General features: G+C 52.8%; 1 protein-coding gene across 1 annotated transcript in view; it reads left to right on the top strand.

Annotated features, from left to right (window-relative positions):
- Positions 1–2,080: 2,080 nt before the first annotated feature.
- The window catches only part of Grin2d (glutamate ionotropic receptor NMDA type subunit 2D), a 31,890-nt gene continuing 12,708 nt past the window's right edge, over positions 2,081–21,262 (top strand). Inside the window, exons 1-9 of the mRNA XM_027920404.2 lie at positions 2,081–2,545; positions 6,199–6,818; positions 10,344–10,458; positions 10,837–11,048; positions 11,307–11,475; positions 11,957–12,110; positions 14,490–14,615; positions 14,804–15,033; positions 16,322–16,482. Coding sequence (XP_027776205.2) covers positions 2,081–2,545; positions 6,199–6,818; positions 10,344–10,458; positions 10,837–11,048; positions 11,307–11,475; positions 11,957–12,110; positions 14,490–14,615; positions 14,804–15,033; positions 16,322–16,482 — 2,252 coding nt within the window. The remainder of the gene's footprint in view (positions 2,546–6,198; positions 6,819–10,343; positions 10,459–10,836; positions 11,049–11,306; positions 11,476–11,956; positions 12,111–14,489; positions 14,616–14,803; positions 15,034–16,321; positions 16,483–21,262) is intronic.

Below are 21,262 nucleotides of genomic sequence, written 5' to 3'. Positions count from 1 at the left end.
CAGGGAACTGGACGGCTGGGAATGCCACCCTACAGTCCCTGACGGTTGGGATTTGCCCTCCCAAACCCCTTATAGGAAATGACTGGGCCTCCAGCCTCCTGAGAAGGGTGGGGCTGGGGGTTACCCTCCTGGGCCTCAGAAGGGAGCAGGACCCTGAGGTCCCCAAAGGCAGAAGGCAGGCAAGAGTGGGTCTGAGAGGCAGAGGAGGGGGCCAGGGGTGAGCAGCCATCAGGAAGGGAGGGGAGAGCCAGTGTTAACCCCGCGGGGGCCAGGCCACAGCTGTGGGTTATTTTGGGGTGGAAGGGGGGCTATTCTGAGCACTGATTAAGCCAGCTGCTTGGGGAAGGGCAATGGAGAGGAGGGGCAAGGAGGAGCCAGGATTTGGGAGGGATGCCAGCAAGGAGCACCCACCCCTTTCCCTGGGAAGACAGTGGCCTGGTATCTCTGGAAAGGTGGGGTAGTGGGCAGAGGGGAGGGGCAGAGGCCTCCAGGCAGGAGTGGAGGTATGGGCCTTTCCCCCAACCAGGCTGGCTAGCTGGGTGGCTGTAGGGTGGATGAGGCCTGTGCTACCATGGTAACCGGACAGGAGACTGATTGACAGCAGAGAGAGCCCTTACCTGTCTGGACCTCCACCCCTCCAGGAACCCCCTAGTGCAGACTCCAGCACCACCCTGGAAGCTAGGAGTCCAGTCCCCAGTGCCCTCCTTCCTCAGACCCAGGACCCAGGAGTCTGGGCTCCCAGCCCATCCACTCCAGGCAGCTCGTATTCAACAGGGAGCTCCTGAGGCAACGCTGTGTTTCCTCTAATTTATTAAATTGCTCCAGGATGGGAGCCAGGGACCCCCTCCCCAACTCTCCACAGCTGTGTCCTCCCCCCAACCCCGAATCCTAGCCTGGCCTGTGACTGTCACTCTGAGAATGGGGGTACAGGGACAGGAGTAGGGGGCAAAAATGGACTGGGGGTCATGATCTGGGTGAGGGGAAAGGTCATGGGGCAGTCCCTTTCCTTGGGACGCCCCACTAATCTCTCCCCTCCTTCTCTCCCCCCACACACCTGACCCCTTTTCCCTCGCTCATTTTTCCCTCACTTTTCTTCCTTTTATTTTTGTTCCCTCCTGCCTCTCGCCTTCCTGGCCTTCCTTTTATGTCTGTGCCGGGCACCTTCCTGGTGGGGGTCTCGGTCTTTGCTGGGCTCCGCTATTTCTGTCTTCCTGTGTACTCTCTGCTCTGCCTGCCTCCTCCATCTCCATTCTGCGTCCCTGTCGCTCGTGTGCATGTCTCTTGGTGGCTGTGGGGTCTCTGTCTATGGCTTCCTGGCTTGTTTCTGTCTTCCTCCCTGTCCAACTTTCTTGCTTCTCATCTCTCCCGCCTTCCCACATCTATCTGTGCATCTCCCCTGCATCTCCAACACCCTCTCCCTGGGTCTTGATCACTCCCTATTTCTGTCATTCCTCTCTTCTCTCTCCGTCTCTGTCACTCTGAGCCTCTCCACCCTGTTTCTCCTGCCACTCTCTCCCTGACCATTTTTTTGTGGCCATCTCCATCTCTTTTCCTCTGTCCCTGGATCTCTCTGCGATCCTATTTTGGTCCCATTTCTGGGGTCCCCTCCATCCCTGCCTTCTCTTTCTCTTTCCTTACCTATCTTCCCCTGACCCCATTACCACCCCACTCTTCCCGTGTCTCCCCATTGCCACATTCCAACTGAACCACTCTCCCTCTGTTTTTGGGCTCCCTTTCACCTCCCTCCACTGTCTTTCCCTCTGACCCTCTCCTTCTGTGTCTCTCCCTTGGTCTCTGCGTCTCTGTCTCCCTCCTCCTACTTCTGTGTCTCTCCTTCTGTCCCTTCCTCTTCCTCTGTCCTTATCCTCATCTCTCTCTTCTGTGCCTCTCCCTCACTCTGGTCTCTTCCCCTCCATCTCTGTCTCTCTCCTTCCCTCTCCTCGCGGTCTCTGCGTCTCTCCCTCTCCGTAACTTCTCTTCTGTGGCTCTATCTTGTGTCCCTTCTCTGCGCCTGCCCCTCTCCTCTCGTGTCCCTCCCTGGCCCGTGTGTTCAGAGGCCGCCCGGCGGGGCCCGCAGGCGATGCGCGGCGCCGGTGGCCCCCGCGGCCCTCGGGGCCCCGCTAAGATGCTGCTGCTGCTGGCGCTGGCCTGCGCCAGCCCGTTCCCGGAGGAGGCTCCGGGGCCGGGCGGGGCCAGCGGGCCCGGCGGGGGCCTCGGCGGGGCGCGGCCGCTCAACGTGGCGCTCGTGTTCTCGGGGCCCGCGTACGCGGCCGAGGCGGCACGCCTGGGCCCCGCCGTGGCGGCGGCAGTGCGCAGCCCGGGCCTGGACGTGCGACCGGTGGCGCTGGTGCTCAACGGCTCGGACCCGCGCAGCCTCGTGCTGCAGCTCTGCGACCTGCTGTCGGGGCTGCGCGTGCACGGTGTTGTCTTCGAGGACGACTCGCGCGCGCCCGCCGTCGCGCCCATCCTCGACTTCCTGTCAGCCCAGACCTCGCTGCCCATCGTGGCCGTGCACGGCGGCGCCGCGCTCGTGCTCACGCCCAAGGTGCGCGCGACCGGAGGGGCGGAGCCAGTCGCGGTGGGCGGGGCGTAGGGTGGTTGGGTGGGGCCTAGGAAGGCGGGGACAGTCCTGGAGGTCAGCATCCAGGTTTGGTGGTGGGAGCTGTGGGACAGAGATGGGGCTAATTTGGAGGGATGGGTTCTGCAAGGTGAGCAGGGCCTTCCAAAGGAGTCACCTAGAAGAAGGGTCAGAAAGGACAGTCAACAATGATCAGGTCATGGGGAGGACATGGGCCCAGTCACTGCAGGAGAGCAACTAGCCAGCGAGAAGCAGGGACTAAGAATGAAAGGAGGGGGGAGATCTGGGATGAGCCAGGGGTGGAGTCAGTGGAAGGGAATGGGGTTCAGAAAGGGGTAAAAGATAGTGAGGAGGAGGAGCCAAGAAGAGGGAAGAAGAGAGAAGGGCAACATGGACAGGGTCTTGGGAGGAGAAAGGCCAGATGAACTGAGACTAGAAGTCTGTGAAGGAGGACAGAGCCATCCAGCGAATGGAGGAGTCTGAGAAAAAGTGGTCGTTAGAGGTAGGCTGACGAAGAGTAGAACCAGACCTCAAGGAAGTGAGTGTTGGGGAGGATCAGTCAGGGAGAACGCAGGGCCTAAGCTCTTTGTAAAAGGGCAGGTTCTAGACTGGAAGAAGGTTCTGGAAGTTGGGTTTGAGAAGGCTCAGACCAGGCGAGGTGTGGAAAATAGGAATCCAGAGGTTGGGCCTTGGAGAATGAAGGCCTTGCATAGAGGTGGGTACAGCCAGTGAAGGGTCAAGGGCAGAGCCCGCAGGGGAAGGGAGAGGAGAGGAGAGGCCTCCCTCTCTCCAGAGTAGCACAGGAGTGGCCATTTGTAGTGGACTTCTGGTAGCAAAGAAGAAAAATGGACCAAGAATGGTCTGTGAACTGAAAAGGCGGAGCCCAACAAGGGGTGGGCATTTAAGGGTGATGGAGCCACCTGAGTGTATGGAACCTAAATTGGCCAATTCCCAGAGGTGAGAGCATTTGGCTTTGTGACTGGATCTCTATTGCATTCTGGGACTCATTCTCCTGTCCAGAGCTTTCTGGGAAGGACCTCTGTCCAACTTTCTTGTTCTCCTTGGCATGATGGTTTCCAGAGATTTCCAGACCTTTTTTTTTTTTTCCTGGCTGCCATCTTTGTGAAATACCCAGAGTGGTGGTCCCTGGTTCCTCCATTGCTGCTACGTGTGGCCCACTCTGTTTCACTGTCTGTTGGGCACTGTGGCCAGCTCAGTGCACATCTATTGCCTTCAGGGGCATGTTTCCTCATTGTCTCTGGACAGAAGAAAGAATGGTCATCACAGTGCCATCCATACCCTAGTGAATGCTGGGAACATGGTTTCCTTGCCATATGCCACCTACTGATAGATGGGCCGCTCCACCCTGACTTCTTAGGTGCCCATCACATGCTGAGAGACCTCAGCTCCTCAGGACAGCTGCCCTGTCCTCTCCACTCATAACCACAGGCACACGCCTCAAAAGAAAGTCCACTTGCCATTCTCATTGCATTATAAGGTTCATTGAGAGCTGATTCTGTGCCAGGGCCATTTTAGGTTATGGAGAATAAAATTGGAGGGGGGGGGCAGGTCCCTGCCTTATGGAGCTTAGATTCTTATGAAGGAAACAAACAAAACCAACCACAATAGTAAAATCTGTCCTGGAGGAGACTAACAGGATGTTGAAATGACTGAGGCTGGCAGTCTGGAAGGGCCTTGCTAAGGAGGTGACATCTGAGCTGGACCTGAGGGATGAGGAGGAGTGGGCTGAGGAGGGGTGGGCTGAGGAGGTGGGGAAAGTGACCCTGGGAGGAAAAACAGCTGGAGCAAAGCTCTTGAATTCAAAAGAAGCTTGGTGTGTTTGAGGAAGAGCAAGGAGGGAGTGTGGCTGGAGCCAATTGGAGGATTAGGAGGCAAGGAGATGAGGTCAGAGAGGCAATAAGGGTCAGTTCATGCAGGGCCTTGTGGGCCACAGAAAGGACTTTGGCTTTGATTCTAAAGGAGAATCATTGGAAGGTTTTCAACAGAGAAGGGATGTGATCCAATTAATATTTTGAAATGATAACTCTGGCTGCTGTTTGGAGAATGAACTGGAAGATGCAAGAATGGAACAGAGATGGGCTCGAAAGCTATAGATGTCTAGGCAAGAGAGAAAGTAATGTCAATGAGGATTGTGACGGTGGCAGCAGTGAGGAGTAGACAACTGGGCTTATGGTGTGGACACAGAGCCAAGGAGACTGGGAGATGGCCTGGATGTGGGCATGAGGAAGAGGCAGTGGAAAGGTGGCTCACGTTTGGGCCTGAGCATTAGGGTGAGAAAGGAAGACAGGAAGCAGGTCGGGGGAGATGGGTTCAGGGGTCAAGAATTATGTGTTTGACATGATGATTTTAAGAAACTCTTGGAAATCCAAGGGAAGAAATTGACCAGAAAGGAGGATAGGTTGCCTGGAGCTCATGGGAGCCATTGAGACAGGACATGAGCCATTGGCATCTCCAGCCATACCCAGTAGAACTTTCTGCACTGGTGGAGATGGTCTATATCTGATGTGTCCAATAGGCTAGCCATAGGCCATGTGTGGCTATTGAGCACTTGACATGTGGTTAGTGCAAGTAGAGAACTAAATTTTAAGTTTTATTTAATTTTAATTAACTTAAATTTGAATAGCAAAACATTGTGGGAGGTAGTGTTTAAACCCATGGATCTGAACCAAGCACAGTGACACACACCTATAATCTCAGCAAGTTAGGAGGCCGAGACAAGAGAATTGCAAATTCAAGACCAGCCTGGGCAATTTAAGGAGACCCTGTCTCAATTTTTAAAAAATAAGTAAATAAATTTAAAGGGCTGGGAATGTAACCTATTGGTAAAGTACCCAGTACTGAAAAAATAAAATAAATAAAAACATGGGTCTGAATGACCTAGCTAGCAAGCAAGGACAGAGAAAAGTATACCACGGGGGTACACCTATGTTTAGAATTCTGGCTGAGGAAAAGGCGCCAGTAGAGACAAAGAAGGAGGGGGCAGAGAGGTAGGAGGAAAACTCAAAACAGGAAAGTCTACTCCATTGGGGAAATACAGTATCTTTACCACCTTCGCTGCATGCTGGGAGATGTAGTCTCCCTCATTGCATACAGGAAAACAATCTTTCCCAGTGGATGTTGGGAGTTGTAGTTCCCCAGTGGATGGTAGGTGTAATAATAACAGTGATGTTAGTTGCTGAAAGAGATAAACCCTCAGATCTCAATGGCTCAAGGAAATAGGTTGCTTCTCATTCATATAAAATGCAAACACGTGGTCCTCACTGGGGCCACAGGATCGCTTCTTCTTGTGGCTCTGTAATTCCTGAGGACTTCAGAGTTCTCTTCTGGGGCCTCTTCATCCACCCTCAGATAGGGAGGAAAGTGAGGGTCTGGGGACAGAGTTTTTAAGGGTATGCTCAGAACTCAATCATATAGTTAAATCTAACCTGGTACTAGCATTTGTCCCAGGAAGACAAGTAAAGGATTTTGGTGAACAGCTGGTCAGTCTGCCATATTGAGAGCTATGACCCACCGCTGGCGGGAACTGTGATCTGCTTGTCTGTTGCTGGGAGATGAGGTCCCCACATCAGGAGGCCTGACATCCTTCCCATGCCCCACAGGAGAAGGGCTCCACCTTCCTTCAGCTGGGCTCCTCCACAGAGCAGCAGCTTCAGGTCATCTTTGAGGTGCTGGAGGAGTACGACTGGACATCTTTTGTAGCGGTGACCACGCGTGCCCCCGGCCACCGGGCCTTCCTGTCCTACATCGAGGTGCTGACTGATGGCAGCCTGGTGGGCTGGGAGCATCGTGGGGCCCTGACACTGGACCCTGGGGCAGGCGAGGCTGTCCTGGGCGCCCAGCTCCGCAGTGTCAGTGCACAGATCCGCCTGCTCTTCTGTGCCCGTGAGGAGGCTGAACCTGTGTTCCGGGCAGCCGAGGAGGCTGGCCTCACTGGACCTGGCTATGTCTGGTTCATGGTGGGACCCCAGCTGGCTGGAGGTGGGGGCTCTGGAGCCCCTGGGGAGCCTCTTCTTCTGCCAGGAGGTGCCCCGCTTCCCGCGGGGCTCTTTGCAGTGCGCTCAGCTGGCTGGCGTGATGACTTAGCCAGGCGTGTGGCAGCTGGTGTGGCTGTAGTGGCCAGAGGTGCCCAGGCCCTGCTGCGTGACTACGGTTTCCTGCCTGAGCTTGGCCACGACTGCCGCGCCCAGAACCGCACCCACCGCGGGGAGAGTCTGCATAGGTGAGTGGGGCTGGGATGGAAGGCCTGTGGGGAAGCTTCCCGCAGCCTGACTACCTGTGGTGCTCACTAGCGGAGTGGCCTCCATGCAACCATGTGCCCTCTCTCAGACTCGGTGCCCTTTTCTATAAAATGGGTGTAACTGGGTCTCTTTTCTAAAATTAAATCAGGTAATTTGGAAATCACCTGATATACAGTGAGTGTATTACTATATTTTATGACTCTAAATGCCTAATTTTTCCCATTTTAATGTCTTTCAAATCAAGATATGTTTTATAATTGGTGGCTTATCATGGTTTAATTGGTGTTGTTTTCTTTGTGGTAGGTATAAAATAGTAGTACATTTTATAATTGATAGCCTCTTAGATAGAATTAAATATCCTAGTTAGACTAGGAACTGAGCTCCAAACAAAAACGCCCAACCACCTCAAGGCCCATACAAGGAAGAAGTTTGTTCCTTTGTCAAGTCACAACCCAGAGATAAGCAGTCCAGTTATTAGTAGGCTGCTGCTCCACGTGGTCATTCAGGAACTCAGGGTCCACCCTCCTTGCTGCTCTGGAATCTCCAAATAGTGCAAGCCAGATGGTGGGCATGAGTGCCAGGTGGAGCTCCCCAGAAGAGGGATGGAGCAAGGAGAGAGCAAACCATTTCCTTCCAAGTGAGGGGAAAGGAACAGGTCTCACATCCTGTTGTGAGAAGGTAGTCACATGGTCAGGACTGAGTTACCAGTTGTTTACAGCAAGGTCCATTCTGATAGGCTAGACATCCATTCTGATTGGTTAGTGCCTGTACTAACTCTTCTGTTTTGAATGTCATCTCTGCACATGGCCTAAGTTAGCTGCAAAGAAGGCTGAGCAATGTGGACTTTAGCTGGACGGCCATATGCCCATCTTACAGGTTATTGTTTCAGAAGAGGAGAACTGAGTTTGGTGGAAAACAGCATCTCCATCATGGGAAGAGTTGGGAGTGGCGAAACTGATATGTTAGGTGACAGAACAGTGAAGGAGAGGCCACTGATCTTTAAATGAGCTGAGTTTGGGAGGAGGTGGTGGGTGTGAAAGAAGACCTAAGGGAGGAGAATTGAGAAGAGGTGAGTTGGGAATCCGGATCCTGGAACAAGAGGGTGAGAAAAGCATCCCTTGTTCATAAATACTGAGCACCTGCTAGGAACTAGGGCTCATGCTGGGCACTGGGAACACAGAAATGAAAAAGACCATGGACTTCTTCAAAGAACGCAGGGTCCGGAAGGGGTGGCAGACAGGGATGGGAATAATGACAGCACAGCATGATGCTTGCAGTAATGGAGGTAGCACTGGCCTTGCGGGAGCATGGGGGAGGAGAACTGCCTAAGCCAGGACATTTTTGGTTGCAAGAAGCAGAGTCTCGTTTAAGTTTCCTTAGGGAAAAGGGGGTTTATTGGAAAGATAAACATGCATAGAAACACAGACATCAGGAATCGAGGCCAAGCCTGGGGCCAGCTATTCTTTCATCTCTTTCTGCTTCTTTGCTCCTGCCTCTCTTTTTCTTTCAGGCTTGTCTCTCCCAGAGGCTGTTGTGTTTTACCCAGCACTTACTTCTCTCTCTCTCTCTACCCCCCCCCCATTTTTTTTTTTTTTTTTTGTTCTGGAGATTGAACTCAAGGGCTGTCTATCTCTGAGCTACATCCCCCCAGTCCTTTATATTTGGGGGACTTAGGGACTTGCTTGCCATCTTCCTGCCTCAGCCTCCTGATTTGTATGCACCACCATACCTGGCCTTTACCCAGAATTCTTCTCCCTCATAATTTTAGCCCTTCCTGGCCACCACCCAAACTTCCACATCCATAGTGAAATGTCATTGCAAGAGAGAAAATTAATTGCCCCCAGAGAACCTTCTAAACACAAATCTGGGGTCAGTCTCTGGAGTCAGGGTTGTTTCCAGGAGGAGGGGACACCTAAATGAGACCCAAAGGATGAACTGTTCATCCATCCATCCAATCATTCATTGAAAAGCTCTTTACTGAGAATCAACTATGTGCCAAACACCGTTTAAGCACGAAAGAATAGCGTGGTATAAACTGTTGTCTCTGCTATCACCGAGACAAGCAGTGAACAAACAACAAAAGAAAATATCAGCAGATGATAATTTCTGAGATGAAAATAAATCAGAGGAAAATGACAAGAACAGCCTAGGGAGCTAGGCTAAGTGGGGTGGTCAGGAAAGCCCTGAGTAAGTAAAATTTAGAGATTTTAAAAAATGGATAAAAACCCAAGCACTGGAAGATCTCAATGAAGAGAGAGGGAAGAGCAGATGCAAAGGACCTGGGGTTGGAACTGTTTGGGAGTTTAAAACACCAGTGTAGCTGGAGCACAGTGCACCAGAGGGAGAAATGGATGAACAGAGATGGACAGACACAGGGGCCCAACTCATGCAGATGCCTTTAGGCTGGGGGAGGAGTTTGGGCTCCATTCTAAAGGCGATCAGGGAATTCACCAGACATGGAGTATTCCAGAGGGAAGAAATAGCATGTTCAAAGGTCTGGAAGGAGAGCAACATGGGCAGATTGGTGACGCCATACCAGTTCAGAGCAGTTGCAGCAGCAGGATTAGGGGCTGGGAGTGATGAGGCTGGAGATGTAGATGGGGCCAAGTCCTTGCCTTGGATGCCAGATTGGGAGGAGTCTGTTTCAAAGTTCTGCAGCCATGGGCAAGCCATGAGTAGGGGAGGGTGGACTCAGTTTTGGGTATATAAAGACCCCTTGGGGCCAGGTGAGATACAGACTAGAGGAGAGATCAGAGGCTGGAGGTCAGGCAGGATAGGGGGTAAGGATCCAGGAGGGTTGTGGGGGATGGAGGAGGGGATGGCTTAGGAAGGATAGGGCTTGGGAACAATGGCCTGGATGAAGGGACTGAGGGGGCAGCCCCTGTGATGAGAGTCTCGCCCAGTGACTGGATGGGTGATGGGAGAGGCCATCAGAGTTCAGTGAAGATAACTAGGGTCCAAAGACTTCCCAGCAGAAGGGACACTTGAGCTGTCTTTGTGACATGTCAGAGTTGGTCCAGGTGAGAAGGTGGTGGAAGGGTTTTCCAGACAGAGAACAGACCTGCAAATCCTAGAGAGCAAACCAGCCTGATGCAGTGGCACACGCCTGGAATCTCAAGTGACCCAGAAGGCAGAGGTAGGAAGATGGCAAGTTTGAGTCAAGAGGGTTATGGGGCTGCAGTTCAGGGGTGGAGTGCCCTGGTTCAATGCCTAGTACCAAGACCAAAACAAAAAGGAAATCGTTTGACATGTTCCAGAGACACTTTGCGTCCAGCGTTGATAGAGTGAAAAAGGGGTTTTGAGCTAGAAGCTATCGGAGATGGGGCTTCAGAGGCAGGTGGGACCACCAAATTGAGGGTCTGGGACCCTGTTCTGAGGGCATCATCAGTCCAAGGAGAGGGTGTGATTTCAAGATTTTGGAGGTGAAGGAGGAGAGATTTCAGTCACCGGCTGGGACTGGTGGGTAGGAGGCTTGGCCCAATCCTGGTGCCCTTCCTCCTGGGCAGGTACTTCATGAACATTACCTGGGATAACCGGGATTACTCCTTCAATGAGGATGGCTTCCTGGTGAACCCCTCCCTGGTGGTCATCTCTCTCACCAGAGACAGGACTTGGGAGGTGGTAAGTTGCATCCCAGAACTCAGGAGTGGGAGAAGTCCTGGAATCCTGGGTCCTGGCAGAGGGAGGTCCAAGGTCCTGGACTCTGAGGATTCAGGAGCTGGGGCCCAGCTTGCTGGGTCTGAGGAAGGAGGGCTTGGCCTAGACCCCTGGGTCTCAGGGAGGAAGACTGAGGCCTGGACCCTTGGTCTTAGGAGGGTTAGGGTCTGGATCTCTGGGTATGAGAGAGGAGGGCTGGGGCCTGGACAGGGAGAAAGGGGCTACCCTGTCCTGGAGGGAGATGGGGCTTACACTCTTAGACCTGAGAGAGGAAAAGCAGGGAGGCCAAGACATCCTGAAAAGTCACCCCAAGTAGTCTGACCATCCTTCTCTTTGACCCAGGTGGGCAGCTGGGAGCAGCAGACTCTCCGTCTCAAGTACCCGCTCTGGTCCCGCTATGGCCGCTTCCTGCAGCCAGTGGATGACACACAGCACCTCACGGTGGCTACACTGGAGGAGAGACCCTTTGTCATTGTGGAGCCTGCTGACCCCATCAGCGGCACTTGCATCAGAGACTCTGTCCCCTGCAGAAGCCAGCTCAACCGAACCCACAGGTGACATCCCGGGATCCAGGAGTTCCAGCTTGGCAAGTCTCCTCCCTCCAAGCCCAGCAGTCAGTCCCCGCTCCCAGCCCACAGAGCTCTCCAGCTTGGTACTTGAGCAAGCTGACAGGCTTCTTCAAGCCTCAGTGACCCCAGAAGGCGCCAGCCATAGTTTTAGCTGCTGCCTGTCCCTTTCTTCATACTCTCACCTAATGGGAGGGCCTAAGGGTGAGGAGTCCCCAACCTCCCAAGCCTGGTTGCTTCCCGCAGTCCTCCACCGGACGCCCCCCGCCCGGAAAAGCGATGCTGCAAGGGCTTCTGCATCGACATTTTGAAGAGGCTGGCGCACACCATAGGCTTCAGCTACGACCTCTACCTGGTCACTAACGGCAAGCACGGGAAGAAGATCGACGGCGTCTGGAACGGCATGATAGGGGAGGTGAGGGGACGGGGCGGGGCCAAGAGGCGGAACTCATATGGGGCGTGGCCTAAAGGAGGCGTGATCAGGCTCGGAAGGCGGGGCCTGGAGCTGGACCAAGAGTGGCCGCGCCTTCATGGGGGGGGCGAGGTCAGGAAGCTCGGGGGTCGGGGCCATGAGGAGATAGCGCGGGGACTGTCTGGGTCGGGGTCCGACTTTTGGAGCTGGAGGAGGCGGGGTAGGAGGTGGAACCCCTAGGAGAGGGGGGCGGGGCCGGGAGGATGGAATCCAAAGCCTGAAGAGACTTGGGGGCGGTGGGCCAGGGTGGGGGCTAGCTCTTCCTTCCTGTCCCCTTTCTCCTCCACTTTTCCCTGCCACTCTCTGAGTCCTTTCTCAGCCTCCTCGCCATCCCTCCAGTCTCCCGGGGCCGTCTTTGTTTGCCTCGTCCCTAGTCCCTATCCGCCTGAGCGGGCTTAGCTTGCCCACCCCTCGCCTGCCCTAGGTGTTCTACCAGCGCGCGGACATGGCCATCGGTTCCCTCACCATCAACGAGGAGCGCTCCGAAATCGTGGACTTCTCCGTCCCCTTCGTGGAGACGGGCATCAGCGTCATGGTGGCACGAAGCAATGGCACTGTGTCCCCCTCTGCCTTCCTAGGTGAGCTGGGTCCCCGGGATAGAGAGCCAGACCTAGGCAAGGCTGGAGCCCTGGGGTCAAGAAACCTGGGTTCCTATCCTGGGACCACCTGTACTGTCTGTGTGACCCTGGTGAAGTGGCAGTCACTTCTGAGCCTCAGTTCCCTATCTGTAAAATGGGAGAAAGAATTTCCCCTATCAGGCTATTACCAGGAAGCTAGAGTCGAGCTCAGGAGCCCTTCCTTATAGTGGCCCTTCCAAGGCTGGGAGCCCAGTTTTGTTTTTTGAGACCAGGTCTAGGTTGCCAAGGCTTTCCTCCAACCCTCCATCCTCCTGCCCCAGCCTTCCCAGTATGCTCAGCTCCCAGTTGTGTATTCAGAGTTGTATTCTTTTTTCTTTAAGAGAGACCTCCAAATTGTATACGCTTCAGGCCCCACAAAACCTGAGAATGGCACGGGTTCTTTTAGTCCCTCCTACTCAGAAGGTTGAGGTGGGAGGGTCACTTGAGCCCAACAGTTCAAGACCAGCCTGGGTAAAATAGGGACACTCTGTGTCAAAAAAAAAAAGAAAAGAAAAGAAAAACATTATAGTTTTTCCAGGTATGTAGATGTGAGATGAAGAGGAAAGATTAGCTCCAGATACCTGTCAGTGTTATGGAGCACCTATATGTGCCAGGCCCTGGGCTTGATGGAAACGCAAGTCCCGGCCTGCCAGAGATCTGAGCCTCATGGGGAGACAAAATAAACTTCTAGGGATGCACAGACAAGAGCACTTCATGTGGTGGTAGATACCATGAAAAATGAAGCCAGGGTGAAGGAGGTGGGAGGAGCTGAGCCTGTGCTGGTGTGGGTGCAGAGGAGAGGCCAGGCCTGCAGGCAGCTGGCCAGGTGGGGGAAGAGCAGGGGCAGAGGTCGGGGTATATTTGTGAAACTTCCAGAGGCCTGTGTGACTGGAGGGGCTGCGAGGGTGGGTGAGGTGGAAGGAGAGGGCTGATGGGGAGGGGGGTGAATCTCTCAGAGCCCTGGGCGCTATGGTAGGAGATGCAGGTTTCATGTACAGCAGAGGCAAGACTTCTCCTCCAGAAGGGAGCCCCCGGGGCTCTGCGGAAGCTAGAGGCTGGCAAGGAGGCTGCTGCAAAAGTTCATCCAGAGAAAGGATGGAGGTGTGCAGTGGGGAGGTGGCAGGGGTGGGATAAGGGGACAGATTCAAGCTGTGGTTAGGAAGCTGTCTCCAGCTGGGCTGGTGGCTTTGTGGTAGACCAGGTAGAAATTCCATTTCCTGAGCTGGAGAAGACACAAGTGTACACAGGCCTCTGATTTATTTTCTGTGTATTTTCCACACCAGAGTGTCCACAGTGTCCTCCTCGCACCAGGGTCTCTGCAGGGCACACGGGGAGCACTGCGTGGGGCCCCTGCCTTCAAGCGGTACATAGCAGGGGAGTGACAAGGTCTCCTCCAGTTACCCAGCAGAGGCAACAGGCATGTCCCCAGATGCTGCAGTGACAGTCCAGGGTAGTGACCTTGCTGCAACAGGGACAGTCCTGGCAGCTCTACTCCGTTGGCCCTGAGAGGTGCACTTGATACTCATTGGCTCACTGTCAGTGAGCACCGGAGGCAACAGTTACGGAATGTAAGGAGGGGACACGTGAATGGGAGGCCAGCTGGTGGATAGGTCAGGTGGCACCTCTGGTAGGGAGCTGAGGAGACAAGGCAGAGAGGCTGTGACTTGATGGGGCGGTGCCGTGAGCACCAGCTGATCAAAGAAGGGTAACTGAGAGACCAGGCCAAAGAGGAGGGTGGGACAAGGCTGAGCCACAGGACAGTGTCCTGGGGGTGCTGGGGAGCTATGGGAGGCGACGAACAAGAGAGGGACAGGGTCATCTCTGGCCACGTTGGGGGTGGGCTGGAGCCAGACAGCCGGTGTCAGGAGGCCAGGGAGATGATGCCGGGGAGGAGAGGAGGCCTGAGTTGTGTTGGCATGAGAAGGGAGAGGACAGGAGTGACATCAGGGCAGGAGCAGGAGCAGGCTGTGCTTCAGGCTGTGGCAGGAGGAGGAGAGGGAAGGAGGGAGGGCAGGCCATGGCAAAGGGGGACTGTTTGGTGTGGGACTCCCCAAATGGAAGCCTGGAGCTGGCCTGGGCATAGCGTGGGACATGGTAAATGGCCTAGAGGGTGAGTGGAGGCGGGTCTGGGCTCAGGCAGCATCTAGGAGGGGTTGTGATGGCTGTTTGAGGGGCGCCGTGCCTCCAGGGCTCAGTGTGAGCAGTGCACCTCGCCTGAGGAACAGAATGGAAGGGAACAGAATGGGAAGAGGTGAGATCCAGGCTGCAATTGTGCACATGTCTGTGGTCCCCACAGTCCTTTGCCTGACAGAGCCATGACCACACCTCCCTTGTCTCCAGAGCCCTACAGCCCCGCTGTGTGGGTGATGATGTTCGTCATGTGCCTCACTGTGGTCGCTGTCACCGTTTTCATCTTTGAGTACCTCAGTCCCGTAGGCTACAACCGCAGCCTGGCCACGGGCAAGCGTGAGTCCCCTCCCTCCGTTACCCCACCTGCCTTGACTGCACGCAGTTAAGTTTCCCAGCAGCCCATGGGGTGGAACAAGGTCTCTGGGGGGCATGCCCAAGGCCCTGGGGGCTTGTAGGTTTTTTTTATGCTCCCTCATTGAGCAGAAGGGACTTGGGGTCCATGATCCTGTCCTGGTGCCCTGCAGGCCCTGGTGGTTCAACCTTCACCATTGGGAAATCCATCTGGCTGCTCTGGGCCCTGGTGTTCAATAACTCGGTGCCCGTGGAGAACCCCCGGGGAACCACCAGCAAAATCATGGTGCTGGTGTGGGCCTTCTTCGCCGTCATCTTCCTCGCCAGCTACACAGCCAACCTGGCCGCCTTCATGATCCAGGAGGAATACGTGGACACTGTGTCTGGACTCAGTGACCGCAAGGTGTGTGGGCGCAGAAGGGAGCCATTGGGTTGGAGGGCAGAGTTGGCACAGCAGTGAGGAGTCCCAGGGAAATCTCTTCCCAAGGAGAATTTCAGAATGGCAGAATGGGATGTTTTGGAAGGAGAAAGGACATGTCTATTCAATGGACTATTTAAGTCTTCCTGGGGAGGAGGGTGTCTGTCCCCCAGTGTTCTAGGGGCAGCAGCACCAAATGGAATTTTCCAGAGCAGAGCATCTCTCAGACTATAGTGAAGGACTAGGTTTTGAAACTTCTAATCCATCGGAGGCAATGCTTTTTTAAAATACAATAGCAACGGATTACTAGGAAAGTAAAATAAAATTTAAAACCCAGACATTCTAGCTAGGCACAGTGGCGCTCGGGAGGCTGAGGCCAGAGGATAGACAATTCAAAGCCAGCCTCAGCAACTTAGCAAGGCCCTAAGCAACTCAGTGAGACCCTGTCTCTAAATAAAATATAAAAAAGGGCTGGGGACATGGCTCAATGGTTAAGCGCCCCTAGGTTCAAATCCCTGGTACCAAAAATAAATAAATAAATAAAATGAAAATAAATAAAACCAAGACATTCTAAAGTTAGCCCCAGATTTTTATGTATTAGACTCAATAGACAAAAATTATTTTGTCAATTCACTCCAAATGCTCTCTTGATGCTGCTCTTACCTCATTGCAGCTGCAGTGTGACCGGGGACAGGCAGTCTGCAGGGCACACTTTAAGGCCAAGGTGGTTAACCGGTGTCATGACCTATTAGAAGGTTGATAAATCAACTCTAAGCATTTTCCCCCAGCGGAATGGACTAGAATAGCATAGGAGAATGTGTTGACTCTACCTTATGTCGCAAAGGGGAATATGGTTTTATGAAACTTTTAGTCATAAACACACCTGCCATTGAGCCAGCCCACACCCATCTGGCTACATCTGTTGTTAAAACAGTGAAAAATTTCTGAATAGATTGGTAAATAGCAACTGACCTCAGCCCCAGCACTGGGCCCACCCCTGATCCAGCAAGTTAAGGGTTAATGCCTGGCACATCAGGGACCTCTGGAAGCTTCTAGCTTCTCAAACTCTGTGGCCAGTGGCCTCAGTTTACCTGTCTGCAGCCATGCGTGCTGGGCAGGAGTGAGACCGTGTTACCTACTGTGGTGAGCAAATCTGAAAAACGCTTCTGAGACTGGGTATTTGCCAGTTGGCAGGTGTCCCCCAGAATGGGGCACTTGGGTTGGGGATGTCCCTGGGTAGGGGGCATCCTAATAACTCTGCATTCTGCCCCAGTTCCAGCGGCCACAGGAGCAGTACCCACCCTTGAAATTTGGGACCGTGCCCAACGGGTCCACGGAGAAGAATATCCGCAGCAACTATCCCGACATGCACAGCTACATGGTGCGCTACAACCAGCCCCGCGTGGAAGAAGCGCTCACGCAGCTCAAGGCAGGGTCAGCTCAGAGTGGGGCTGGGGCAGGGAGCGGGGTTGGGAATGCTCAGAGATGCCTGGGGTCAGGGCTCACTCATGAGTCAGACTGGGGTGGGTCAACCTGGAGGGCGGAGGACTTGGAGGGCTCCCATGGACTCCCTCTTCTAGGAGGGTTCCTGGGATGTTTTCAGAAATGCAGTATTATGGATTCTAGGACCCAACTCCTGGGACTCAAATCTTGGCTCTACGCTTTCTTTGACTCTGTGATCTTGGGCAACTTACTCAACCTCTCTGAATTCTGTTTCCTCCTCTGTAAAACACAGATAACAAGAGCATCCCCATTATGACGACCATTAGGTCATTGTAAGTTAGTTAATCCATGCAGAACCCTGTCCCGCATCCTGTAGGTGTTTGCTGATACCATCATTGTTATCATCATCATTAGATCTGAACAACAGAAGCAATACTTGGGTTGTTATTTTTAATCATCTTTACATCAGTTTCCCACATGATACAGTTAAATTCAGTCCCTGAAGTACAGCCCACAAGCACAACAAAGCTGAGTGCCGGCCAGGTGTGACGTCACTCATCCAGTCCCAGCTCCTTGGGAGGACGCCAGAGGAATGCAGGTTCCAGGCCAGCCTGGGCGACTTAGCGAAGCCTGTCTCAAAAAAATAAAAAATAAAAAGGGCTAGGGATACAGCTCAGTGTTAGAGCACTTGGCCAGCATGGGCGAGGCCCTGGGTTCAATCTCCAGTACTACTAAAAAAAAAAAAAGGAATAAAAAAAGCTGAGAACAGCAACTTGTCCCTGTCCCTTGAGTATTTAGCCTTTCAACATGCATTGTTAAAGAAATTTTTGCAGTTTGAACCCAGGGGTGCTCTGCCGTCAAACTATATCCCCAGTCCTTTTTATTTTTTATTTTGAAACAGGCCCTCCCTAAGTTGCTGAAGCTGGCCTTGAATTTGCCATCCTCCTGCCTCAGCCTTCCAAGTCACTGGGATCACAGGCATAGCCACTGAGCCCTCATAGCAGGCATTTATTTTCTTATCCCACCTATGCCAGTCAGTGAGCAGCAATTCCTGCCCTCAGGAGGCTTAACATCTAGAGGTAGGAAACGAACATTAAATAAGCAAACAGAAGAATGGAGGGGGTGCAGCGAGATGCTTTCAGGAGGGAAGGGTGCAGCATGGCTGGGTGGGAATAGTTTTACCCGGTGTTCAGGGAGGGCTTCTCAGAGGAGGTGGCATTTGAGCAGAATGCTGAAGGAGGGGAGGGGGCATTCAGGGTGGACCTGAATTTGAATAGGGAAGGGCAAGATCTGATTTGTTTCTAAATTGTCTGCTCCAGTGTGGAAAATGGACAGAGGGGACCCTAAGTAAGTGGGGAAGCCATCACGGCATCTAGAATCTTCCCTGAGGCCCATCCTCTGCCCACCCCTCAGGTAGCCGGTCCTGACTGGATCTTTGTTACCCTTCTGTCTTGATTAGAATTGGGGCCACAAGAAAAAGGAACCAGCCAATGCATGTTAAGTAAAAGGGGCGGCTCAGCACAAAGCTCAGGTGGTCTCGGAACTGGTCTTCAGCAGAGAAGGCAGCCATTCATTTAGAACTTGATAAAGAGACCAACTCTGTGCCAGGTACAGTTCCTGGATCACAATAGACAACAGCAAAATAAGGAACTTCCCAGATGGGTCACGAGTTTTCTTTTCGTTTTTCTTTTTTTAAATAAGTGTTTTAGTTGTCCATGGACCTTTATATTATCTACTTCTTTTTATGTGGCTCTGCCACTGAGCCATAACCCAAGCCTTGGTCAGGAGTCTTGAAACAGACAGAGGTTTCTTTCTCCTGCTACCAGGGCAGCAGGGTAGCTCAAAGAGACGGCCAACAGGCTGAACTCTGCCTCTTTTTTGTTCTTCCAAGCTTGCAGCATAGACCTTCATGCTCTTTTTGATTGTCTCATGGTCTCAAGAAGGCTGCTGCCCCTACATGGGGCACATCCTACCTACTTCCAGGCAAGGAAGAGAAAAGGTGAAAGACTGGAGGGTTTGCTTCTGGGAAGGCTTTGCGTTTATGTTGGGGAAGGTGATCACGAGGACTTCTGGCTATTTCCCAGAACCTATCAGATGGCCGTTGCTTGCTGCCAGGGAAGCTGGGAAGTTAACTGTGTTAGCCACCCAGCCTCTCTTGTAGAAAATGGTGGAGGAGGAGGTCAGAAATGGAGACCTGGTAGCCAAGTCACCTGCCAGAACCCAGCCTGTGTGGAGTTCGCGTTTTGCCACCAAGCAAGTTCTCTCTTGCACTTTTCTTCTCAACCTCTCTCTCAATTTCTGGGAGTCACATGGGTTCTTGGCTCCTAAACTCTGCCTGTCTGCTCTGTGCAAACCTGCAAGCCTCTTCAGTTCCGATACTAACTTCAGCAACGTTTTTTTTTTTTTTTGGGGGGGGGGGTGCTGGGGTTTGAACCCATGGCCTTGTGCATGTGAGTTGAGCACTCTGCCAGCTGAGCTGTACCCCAGCCCAGCGCTTTCTCTCCAGGATCCTCTTCATCACACCTGCAGCCCCACTTCAGCCCTTTAGGGCATCCCTTTCTTCTTGTCCTTCCCTCTTGAAGGTCCGTTGACAGGATGTTGTTGGGGACAGACTTTTCTTTGTTACTAAGGCTTTGGGAGATGCACTGCAAACCTTTCTAGGGCCTGGTCAAGAGTACAATGGAGACTCGATCCATATGTAACTATTTAAACCTTGTGAATCAAGCTAGCAAGACGCTTGATGTATTGAGGCCTCCTGCCTGGACACATATATTCTTAACCATCAGAAAGGCTACTAAGTTCAAGTTAAGCCTGGATCAGCTGGTGCAGTGGTGCTCATCTGTAATCCTAGGGAGGCCAAGGCAGGAGGATCACAAGTGCGAAGCCAGCCTGGGCAACTTGGCGAGGCTATCTCAAAATTTATAATAAAAAAGGCTGAGTTGTGGTGTGGTGCACCCCCTGGTTTCCATCCCCAGTTTGATTGTCAAAGAAGAAGAAAAAAGAAAGTCTCTCAGGGTCGCAGGAGAGAACCTGACTCACTGTCTTTCCACTGCATCGTAGTCCCTGCCTTTCCTGGCTGCCTGCACTCTTGGCTCATGGCCCCAAATCATTCTGACCTCCTTTTGCATCAGCTCATCTCCTCCTCTGACCAACTCTCTTGCCCTCCTCTTCTAAGGTCCCACATGACTGCCTGGGCCACCCATATGGTGCAGGATAAGCTCCCTACCTCAGGATCCTTCACTGTTCAATCTGTGAAGTGTCTTGCCATGTGAAGTAATATATTCAAAGGTTCCAGGTACTAGAGAGTGGATACCTTTGTGGGGGGCACCATTCCATCTACCACAACTTCCCAGGGCATATTCTTGAAGTGAGGTGTGTGTGGATCCTGGGTGGGCACCGCCCCCAGGGGAAGTCTTCAAAAAAAGGAACCAAGGCCAGGTGCAGAGGCACCCACCAGTAATCCCAGCAACTCAAAAGACTGAGGCAAGAGGATCACAAGTCTGAGGCCTGCTCAGCGACTAAGGGAGGCTCTAAGCAACTTAGTGAGACTGACTCAAAATAAAAAATAAAAACATCTGGGTTCAATCCCCCCATACGGAGAAAAAAAAAAAAAGAACCCAGAACATCACCCCCCTTTCCCCATATTCTCAGGGAAATATAGAGTGTAGGGAATCAGGTATCAAAACACAGCACAGAATGAGGACAAAATTTTTTTCCATAGTGCATCCATCCATCCATCCATCCACCCATTCATTCGCCAAGTACTCGTGGAGAGCCTCTGATGTGTCAGGCGCTCTGCCAGATGCCTGCCTCCTGTAGACTTGAAGCTTCTGCTCGAGCTGGGTAGGCTGCAAACCCACAGATGTCTAAAACCCAAGGCCTCTAAAGTGCCTCAGCGTTGAGCCTCTGGTCACAGGGACTTTCTCTCTGGCCATCTTCCTCCGCAGCTGTGCTTGCTTCCATGTTGCTCCCTGCGGCTTCCTTTCTCCCTGGAGACCGCATTCCTACACCTTCCCGTTCAGCGCTCCTCCAAGGCCCGGGAGTCCCGCACTATCCTGGGGACACCTAACAGCAGTGGTTTCAGAACCAGGTGGTCCTGGGTTTGAAAGAGCTATCCCCCTTACTTGCTGCCGACCCTGGAGCACACAATTCAGGTCCTAAACAATAATTTTTGCCACCATAATATGGGTCAAGGATCCCTCGCGGGGGTCAAGCGGCTCTGGGAAACCAGTTCAATTTCACGTTCCCACTAGGAAGGATCTGATTGGTCCAGCTAGGGTCAGGTGCCCACATCAGGCCCAATCAGCGACACCCAGGGTGGACCTGGTCACGTGGTTGTCCTGTTGCCCTTCCCACATCAGGGCAGGTTCTCCCAGGTGTGCGGCCACCTGCGGCGGGAAAAAGCCTAGCTTTCCTTCCAGAACACTCTTCCTACGCTGGTGTCTGCCTTTTCTTCTGTTTCCAAACCTAGTGAACAGAAGGATGGAGGGGTGCAGCGAGAACACGTTTGTTTCTGTCCAGGGCTCTTAGCCTTCACGTTCGGCTGCCTGGGAACCAAGTTTCCCTTCTTAAATTTCTCTTTTCCCCTCTCACTAAATGATTCCTTTGGTTGCCCTTGCTTGTGGTTAAAGTGAAAATCGCTCTTTCCTTCTTAATGTCTGTGTCGTTTCCTTCCATTCTTTTTTTCTAGAACAGAGCTGAGGAGCGGTTTGCAATTTAAAATTTTCTTGGAAACACACTGAAAGAAATAGATGATATTAATTTTCATAAT

The sequence above is a fragment of the Marmota flaviventris genome, chromosome 18, assembly GCF_047511675.1.
Source record: "Marmota flaviventris isolate mMarFla1 chromosome 18, mMarFla1.hap1, whole genome shotgun sequence".
NCBI lineage: Eukaryota > Metazoa > Chordata > Mammalia > Rodentia > Sciuridae > Marmota > Marmota flaviventris.
This window is presented reverse-complemented; position numbering and strand designations above follow the sequence as displayed.